The 9,545-nt window shown below is 38.7% G+C and overlaps 1 protein-coding gene across 1 annotated transcript; it reads right to left on the minus strand.

Moving 5' to 3' along the window:
• Positions 1–9,070: 9,070 nt before the first annotated feature.
• Positions 9,071–9,319, minus strand: LOC147005588 (small proline-rich protein 2A3-like). Its single transcript, XM_085835326.1, has one exon. The coding sequence runs from the start codon at positions 9,317–9,319 to the stop codon at positions 9,071–9,073; it is 249 nt and encodes an 82-aa protein (XP_085691452.1).
• Positions 9,320–9,545: the final 226 nt, after the last annotated feature.

Genomic DNA, 9,545 nt, shown 5'->3' on the forward strand with positions numbered 1-9,545 from the left:
ACATCATGCACATTGGTTACTTAATAAAAGAAATCAGTATCGAGCTGTGTTAGAAGCCTCCTCTCTGTCAACAAGCTTTCATAGTGCTACAAGATTCTATGTAGGCTAAGGAAGAAAAGGCATCAATGGTCTTACCTAGCAGTGTAGCCTGGAAACTTTAAGAACATTCTACCAGTCAAGATATACCCACTTGAGCAACAGTACCATAACTGTTGTGATACAACTCCAATCATTTTAAGATTAGACTGCAAAACCTTTCCATCATACATATATATATATATATATATATATATATATATATATATATATGGAAATATATATATATACCATACATGATGTTGTGAACACTCTCAAAAGCCCATGGTGTGAGAAGACATCGGACTGAGGGGAATTTACATTCATAATTCTCTTTCTAGATGAATTGACACAATATGAACACGACTTCTGAATATACCTTCTATTTCTTGTTATTCTGAACTCATGATAAAATACAATGACCAAAAGAAACTTTGAGGAGGACATGGTCATTTTTTCTTTCAGTTCTAGAAGGGATGTGGTTCTGCCTGGTGGAGGAGACATGGTAGAAGAATGATGAGTAGACTAGCATAGGAAGCCAAAAAATCATATTTCATCAACACAGGAGGACAGAAAGTTGGGATGGGCTAAAAATATCATTCTCATATTTGAATACACTATATTTTTTAATGACATGTGCAGTCATTGCCTGGAAAGATTTTTACGTAGAATGTACTGTTCCTGGTTTCTTTGTTATATGTAGCCTCCCCACCCCCAATCTGGTACCTGCTGGCTCAGGGGTGGAGTTTCCTGCTCATTCGTTCTGCCACGCCCACTGCTGGACTGTGCTGCTTTGCTGCTTGGAGCCACACACTTGTTCACCCTGCTACTGGACCCTGAGACCATTCGGCGGGAATCGGGTTCCCTCCCCTTTCCTTTATAACTGAATGTCGGAACTAGTAAAATTGAGCTTTGAACAGGATGAACTTGTCTTGGCTCCGTTTTTTCTTTCTCCCTGTCTAGTTCCTCCCTTAGCTCAAGTGGCCATCTCAGTCGAACCGTTCATGTTGTGAGCTGCTGGCCGGCTGCAAAGTTTTGGTGCCAGAACTGGGACCTGAAGAATGGCAGAGGGATGCTAAGAGAAACGCTGCTGGTGTGGAGCTCCATAGGAAAGGATCTTCTTATCGGGCACCTGAGCAATGGACAGGTACACATGCTAGAGCTAGCTTGTAAAGTGTTGCTGAGGATGCTGTAGGATACGAATTAAGCTTGAATCAGTGCTAACCCAATGCTGGTTCTGCTTGGGTCAGCAGCGTGTTAATCAGAACATCAGAACTAGAAATGGAAACAGGTGGGTCAGCCACAGCTTTTTAGGAAGCTGCTTAGGTGGAAGAAAAAAGGGTTTAGAGTCATGAATCAGGCAGTTGCCCTTAGTTTTCAGGAGTTGTTTCAGGTCAGAGGAGTAAGGCTTAAAGTACAATTAGTAAGAAATTTTTTAGGTAATATAGATAGCTGTTGCCCATGGTTCAAGGAAGAAGAAACAGCCTCTTAGTTTCAGAGTAAAAAAAGCTGATAAATGATTCATGATTAATGTGTTTGACAATGGTAAAGTGTTTTTTATTCTATGATTGTAGCTACAAAAATTAATATTCTCTGGTCTAAAAGTAACTGCTTCATTTGGTTCTTTTTTATTGATAATGTGCTCTACATGTTTTCGCATTCAGCTCATACGTTGTTGGTTAAGATTAATAATTGTTACATTGCTACAGATGGTTAGGGTTAAATTTGATAACTCAAATTTAGAGTCCTTCTGACACGTGGCATAAGGCAGGCCAAAGAGGCGGGGTCTCTAGAGATATTTCTAGTTTAGATGATGGTTAATGTGGTTCCTATCCTAAATAGTAAAATCTAAGATAAGATTTAAGGCAATGTCTCTTTATTGATTTTAAAGATGATAAATTGTTTTAAACTTGGGTTTTGCTTTCCCAAGGTTGTAGGTATTATCCTAACATTACACAAGAAACTTAAAAATTATGGTTAAAACTGCCATCGTTCCATTGACTGCAGCTTGCAGTTTGATTGCAAATTTAAGATTGATGCTCAGATTAAAAAGTATTTTATGTTTGAGTCAATACGGGGCTCTGGGCAGCCCCAGAGCGGATTGTGGCTTTCTTGTGTTTTGCAAACAGTGCCTGAGAAAGTTTATCCCTGTGTTCAAGAAAATTTCTTTTTAACAGTGTTACAGATCGATTCATATGATTAATAATGCTTAAATTCAAAGGGTTTTGCTTCTAGTAAACTGTAATCACTAGAAAAATTTGCCTCTAGGTATGGCTAATATAGCTTTACATTATGTAAGAAAAATTTTTATTGTTTCCGCTTCTATACAAGAAGCCAAGAGTTTTAATCTTTCGGTGTATATTGTTTCCTAAGTGGAAAGTATTTTATTAACTAATGCTTCTCAAGGGAAGTGTACCTTAAATCCTTGCTCTTACCCAAGAGATTCAGAGACAATATCCTTTTATTACTTAGGGTTTTAGTTTACTACAAAAGGTTTTACAAAAAATAAAGAAAGCTTTTATAATTGTTATTAATTGGTAATTAAAAATTAGTTGTGCCCAAGACAATCTTTGGCCAGAAAAAACATCATTGTAAAGTCATTTTTCTCATCCTTCCAGCCGATCATTGGCCCACGTGGGCCCAACTAGCTGCTGTGGGGCAAAGTCTTAAGACACACAGTTTCCCCTGTTCCAGCACAAATAATCTAGTTGTGTGCTGTAGATGGTGCTTTAAAATGCTGAATAATCAAACCTTAATTTGTATATTAATAGTCAATGCTATATCTCTGTGCTCATAATTGCTTAAATTGTTCATCCCTCAGATACTATTAATTCTCAAATTTACAATTGCTTATGCATATTTCTAGTTAATAAATAAATTATGCACACATGACTCTTAAAAACTTTTCAAGCTTTCTAGTTACAACCGCTCCTTAAAAAATGATTAAAAGTGCAATTAGTCACTGCCCCTTTACAGCCAAATATTTAAAATGTTTTGTCAATAAGTTATTAATTCAAAAGGTTAGATATTGTAAAATTTTAAACTTTAACTTCTTAAAAGACAAAAAAGAGAGAAATTGTATCCCCATACATACTATTTAGTGCATTCCCATGCACACTATTTAAATCTTACCTTTATTTTGAAAATTTAAAATTTAAATGTCAAAGAATTTAATAAATGCTTATAGTATCTTAAAATGATCTGCTTATTGGCTTATAGATTAATCCAAAACAGCTACCTTATTGGGAAAGGGAAAAACAGGTTCTCTCCACAGAATGCTGCAGAAGCATATTAGTAATTCGTGTGCCGAATTGACAGGTAAGTTGACTCAGTGCCCTGATTGAAATAACTAAAAAACTAAGTTAAATTCATTTTTTAGATCCATCCTTGCTTGTCACTTTTCCAGTTTAGACTAGCTTCTAGCCTTTAAACTTTATGGCAATAGTACATCAGAGACTGTATATTCAGACTTAGTAAAATTAGTCATTTAATAGAGTCATAATGATTTTTCTCTTTTCTTCAGTGTGACCAGTCATCCTAACTCAATCTTAGACTGGTCTAATATTCAGTCCAATGTTAGAGATTCCTATATTCTAAATTACCTAGCAAAGATAATTCAGAGCACATCCCCCAAGGTCACCAAAGGCTCATCTTGCCTTTACCTTATTTGTTCTAAATATTTTGCAACCGATATTAAAGGTAACTCTTCAGTAGATCACCATGGGCATCCAGTTACTTCTAATTCTTATGCATTGGTAAAATGGAAGCACCCCCTTACTAACGAATGGAAAGGTCCAGATCCGGTTCTAATTTGGGGAAGAGGCTCGGTTTGTATTTTTTCATGAGATGAAGATGGATCACGGTGGCTGCCAGAGAGATTAATTCATCAGATGAACACAGATCCTGACTCTTCTCATAAGTATCATTCTGAAGACTAAAATTCCTCTTGTGCTTAAAATTCAGCTGGGAATGGAAGCTCCCAGAAACTCTGTTTTCCTCTGAGCCAACTCCCCTACAGGAGGCCGGAGACTAGCCTTAGCTTTAAAATTTGCAACTGAATAAAGTACCTGGACTTCCCCCAAAAGAAAATTTGCATTGCTACTTTCTCATTGTCTAGATCTCTTTCATTTTTCAAGCAGGTTAATCAACATTCTCCAGTCAGACCAGCAGGCGTTCATTCCCCTCTCCCAAGAGTATACAGGTGGTAACTACTATCTTCCTTCCAAGGACATTCCAGCACGTGGCTTTCAGTCTGAGTTAGAAATTAGACTAGAAATTTCAAATATTTACAGAGATTGGATTTTATTTTGATAGATGGGCTTAGTCCCTTAGCTGGCCTCTGGCTTTTCATCCTTGCTGTTACTGCAAGGTGTCCTTAGTTCCTCAGGCTATGGGAATAACAGGGATAAGGAGAAACGACTTCCAGCTCCTATTTTAGCCACAAATCGTGGTGTTACTAATGGCATAATTCTTGTCTAGGCCTTGCTAAATCTGAGGTTGACAATTCTCCTTTAGGAGCTGCACAGTACTCAGAATTGTGCATATTGGTTCGTGATCATACGAATACAGTATGGGTATCGCTTGGTGCAGAGAATTACTGCAGGGGAAGGTCCAGCTTGACCATTTCTGAGTTCCCTGTGCGACATACTCGGTTTAAAATGGAGGTTGGTATCTAAATTCCAGATAAAAAACAAACAAACAAAAATACCTAAGGCTCTGCCTCCCCCTCCCCAAAAGATACCAAGAGCCACAGGTGTGGGTCATGATAACACCCACAGGAGGAATCAGGTCAATGTCCACCCAAGGCAAGGTTAAAAGCCCACTCATCTATATATATATATATATATATAGAGAGAGAGAGAGAGAGAGAGAGAGAGTTTGCAGCATAATCCCATCATTTATCCCTTTCCTTTCTTTTGCCAATCTCTTCTTTCTACCCCTTCTTGCTCTTTTTCAAATTCATGGCCTATTTTTCATTAATATTTGTTATATGCATATATTTATAGAGTCCTTAATATAACCTACTCAGTATATATAATGTAACTTGTATGTATGTTTTCAGAGCTGAACATTTTATATTGGATAGCCTACTGTTGTGCTCTTTTCTGGATAAGAGTATTTATTTCTACCACTCTCGGTGTTCCTTGTAGTTCTCTGTATAGAGTGGAGCCCTCATTGTCTTTCTCCCATCCCATGGTATTACTGTTTTTGAAGATACCATGCAATCTTCCAAAGGAAGGAAAAAACCAACAGTCCTAATCAGCTATGACTCTCTTGAACTACAACAACACAGTATGGCCCAATAAACCTCAAGATGCAGTAGTGACTGCATCTTTTACAATAATCAGAAAGTATTGAATTGGACACAAGATCCTCTCACCAAGAGGGAAACAATACTTTGTACCTGAAACCTAGCCAAGTATCCAAGACAGGTGAAATCCTGGATATTGGAAACCCACCTACACACCACTTTACTAAACATGTAAAGCAATCAGGCTCTGATGGGACCTACTATCTGCGTCTGCTGTTGCCAACAGGCAATTAAATTCAGATGATGGGTCCTGGCAAAGCCTGGGTTCTGATGGAACCTAACAAAAGTAACTAACAATAGTAGCTAACCTACTATTATCCACTTCTGATGGGGGAAAACACTTAAAGCCAAAGCTGATGGCTCCTGGTGTAAACTGGGCACTGATGATACCCAATATCAGCCTTTGCTGATGGCAGTTGCCAATATCAACTTCAATTTCTTCACTCTTTGTAACTGCACACTCCCTGGCCAAGAGGTTTGCAAGACCCAGTTGAGATCGAGTTGAGAGCCCTATCTTTGTCAACTTACCTTCTTCAAAGTCCAAGGGGAAAAAAAGCCTATTGCAAGGCTCTAGTTTAGATGCCTGGAGCCTACTGGCCTGGAGCAGGTAGAAATGAGATGCAGAATAGGACTCTGGTGTGACTTTAAAGATTGATGGTCTCCAGACATTCTAGCTCTCAAACTATACTGAAAAACCAGTACAGAAAGAACTCACTCATTTTGGATGAAAAATGAGTTCCTTCTTTATTACATAGAGAAAGATAAGCTTCTACCCTTTCATTGATAAATGAATTAAACCTAAGACTGTAAGAAGAAGGCTTTGTTCACATTAGTAAGATTTAGCCTGCTTTGCTATTAAGAAAAGACCTGCTCTATCCCATGGTAAGGAAAAGCCTGCCCACTCCTTCTGCTGCATTCTCCTAATCTTGTTCTCTCCTTCTACTCTGATGTCACAATAATGCCCTTATTCTCAATGCCTTTTCTCCCAATGCTGTGCCTTTACTTTTAAGTTCTTCTTGAGTTCAGTTGTGTCAAAAAGTTCTCTTCAGCTCAGTTCTGTCTCTTTTCTTTGTCGTCAGCACTTATACATCTTTCAGAATGCATGATAATATAGTAAAAAGTTCATCACAAATTTATACATAAATTCAAATCATAAATGGAATAAGAAGTTTAAAACAATTAATGTTTACATTCATATCCATTAGAAATAATTATCTGGCTAAACATTTATTACCTGTCACAGCTCCACAGGTTAGTTAAAAATCATAACTAAGTTATTGGTGAATTTTATAGATAATCCCACTCAATATTTTATCTTTTGTCCTAGCACCTATGATAGTTTTACAGCCTCTTGGAATCTGAGTAGTAGATGTCTGCTTACACTCTAAGATGCAATTAATTGGTGTCACATGGGAAACAAGCAGAATTTTATTTGCAGATTTTACTATCAGAAAGGACCTAATAGCAGTCCCACTATAAAAGAGATTAATAAATACTGATATAATCTTAAGAATTCTTATAGGATCGACATTAAGAAGTCATCTAATTGTCTATATAGCATCACTTCATCTTTGTAGATCTGCAGAAATCTGCTCAAAAGGGGAGGCTAATACCTAGTGATTGCCATATATGTTTAATGATAACAAGAAAAGCATGTGAGAACAGGCTTTAGATGCTTTCTCAGGCAGTGTGACTCAAGATGGCCATCTTCCATTGCTTCTGCCTTGTGTGTTTCATGTCTCTCTGTGGCTTATACTTCCCAAGAGGACACCTGTTCAAGTCTTTTTAAAGATGAGGTTTTTGCCTAAATTTCTGCCAGGCTCTCATCAGTGCCTGAAGCTCAGTTGGAGATTTCATTGTAATGTAAAGTCAGTCATTCCTTGACTTCAGAAATTTGATCAAGGTGTTTCTTTGGGAATCCACAGTAACTTCTTAACTCTGCTATGTCTTTAGCTGCCATTAAACATGTTATTCTGTAAAGAATGGCTTCCAGAAGCTAAGAATGAATGTACAGAATTTTGTGAGATGTCAGAGTAGCAAGAATACCTATGGAAAAGGCATTATGACCTCTCAAAAAAGCTTTTCTCCCCATTTCTTCAATCAAACCTTATAGGATTTTAGCAATTTAAGGATTGCTATCATCTCAAGAGATTTCATAAGTACCACAAAGCCCCCTTTCTTTAGTATCAAAAAGAAATGTAGTAAATTAATGAAGAAAGAAGGCATTGGGGAAGAATAATGTATTATTTGCTGTGTAGTTATGAGAAAGTGACACAGGAGTATTGCTGATAATGATGGAGAGCTACTTTTCCTAGTGCACGAACAATCACTGAACTCTATAGAATGCATTGGGGTCTGACAGTAAGTATACCATAGGTGACAATTCAAACATATACTAACGATGGAAGTTATTAATTGATTGTGTGACCTCTGTGACTCATTGCTCCAAGGTATGCTAATCATAAAACAGATAGCCACATTCCTCCACCCACCTGCTTCTTGGATTCAAAGAGTGTTCTTCAAAGAAAGTCACCCTGACCATTGCTGGAACCCGCTATGCAAATGTGCTATTGTAAGGGGCTCTTAGAAATTGTCTTGACGGATAACATGTACAATTACCAGGTATTCCTTGCGACTCTTGTGACTTTGCACTTCCTTGGGACTCTTAACTGGTATTTTTGGTATTTTCCAACAACGCCCTCCCCACTTCCTTGAGTTGTGGTTTCTCCCTTTAAATACCCCCTTATCCAGCTACTCGGGGCGCAACAGTCCTCTACCCCTGCGTGGTATATGACAGTGGGCCCAAGAGAGCTCTTGAATAAAAGTCCTCTTGCAGTTTACAGCAAGACCATTTCTTGTGTGATTTGGGGTGTCGCCTCTCCTGAGTCAGAACGTGAGGGAGTCCTCACGTTGTGGGTCTTTCAATTGTAGATAAATAGGTGGCAGACTGATGATAGTGTTTTACCTTATATTTAAAATGATAATATTTCAAGAAGTTAAGAAATTTGGTCTTCTAAACGATGAAAACTTTATATGGTCAAAACATAACTTTGAAATTAGATTGAATTGGGGGAAGGGGATGGTGGTACAGGGGGCTTGCAAGGGGAAACCAGGCAGGGGGAAAATATTTGAAATATAAAAAAATCATCTAACCAAAGGAAAGGAAAAGGTTGAATTGGTCTTTGATGTGACTACATTTAGGAAACATTTAATTAAAATTTAAACTCTCTCCCACAGGATAGAAAAAAACCAAAATAATAATACAATATTAGGCAGTTTTGCATGAAAAAAAGTATTTATTAGACCATCACCAAAGGGGTCCTTTTTCAGGAAATGAAACAGCAGTGACCATTGCCCTGATCAGGTAACAGGCAGGTTGAGAAGGCTCCTCTGAAAGCACAGAGTAGACACCTGTTGTGCTTGCTTCCTTGGTGCACTAAAACAAGAGAAAAGATCATTCTCAGCAGCCCCAGGAAAGCAGCAGATCAGCCTGAGAAACATGACTTCTCTGTGAGGAGACATCATAAGCACAAGGAGGATGAAGGGTGGAGAAGATTCTTCTGCATCCAGGACAGGCTTTCAAAGGAGGATGAAAGTGTTGCTATGGAGTCGGTGAGCCGGTGAGACAGATTTCTTTCACTTCCCCTGGACCTGATGACTGGGAGGCCCTCACTTGTTGGGTGGTCACTTCTGCTGGCATGGTGGAAATTGCACAGGAGGGCATGTTGACTGCCATGGCTGGGGGGGGCATTGCTCATAGCACACTACAGGACGACAAGGCCCAGACCACACTGAAGGAAGACAGGGGTCATAGCACACTATAGGACGACAAGGCCCAGGCCACACTTGGGGAGGACAAGGGTCAGGGCACTTCAGGGGTGGGCACACAGGAGGAGGCTGGCACGGCTGATTGCACTGCTGGTAGTAAGACATTGTACTGGAGTCTCAGAATCTGAAAGATATTACATGAGAGTTTTCAAAAGAGGTGATCCCTATGGAGAAACTAGGCTTTTGGGACTGTAGAACCCTGTGTACCTATGTGTGCATGCAAATTTCCCACACTGATTTTAGGAGGTCCTAGATTGCCTCTTTTACTTACACATTTTTTCCATCAGCTTCGGCAAACCTTTTTTTGAAAATCTCATGTCATTTTCCCTAA

Source organism: Mus caroli, unplaced genomic scaffold (genome assembly GCF_978045245.1).
Source record: "Mus caroli unplaced genomic scaffold, Mus_caroli_1 scaffold_3, whole genome shotgun sequence".
In the NCBI taxonomy this organism is placed as follows: Eukaryota; Metazoa; Chordata; class Mammalia; order Rodentia; family Muridae; genus Mus; species Mus caroli.

Excerpts from the sequence above, each read along its gene's own strand:
- LOC147005588 (XM_085835326.1), bottom strand. The coding sequence starts at position 9,319 with ATGTCTTACTACCAGCAGTGCAATCAGCCGTGCCAGCCTCCTCCTGTG.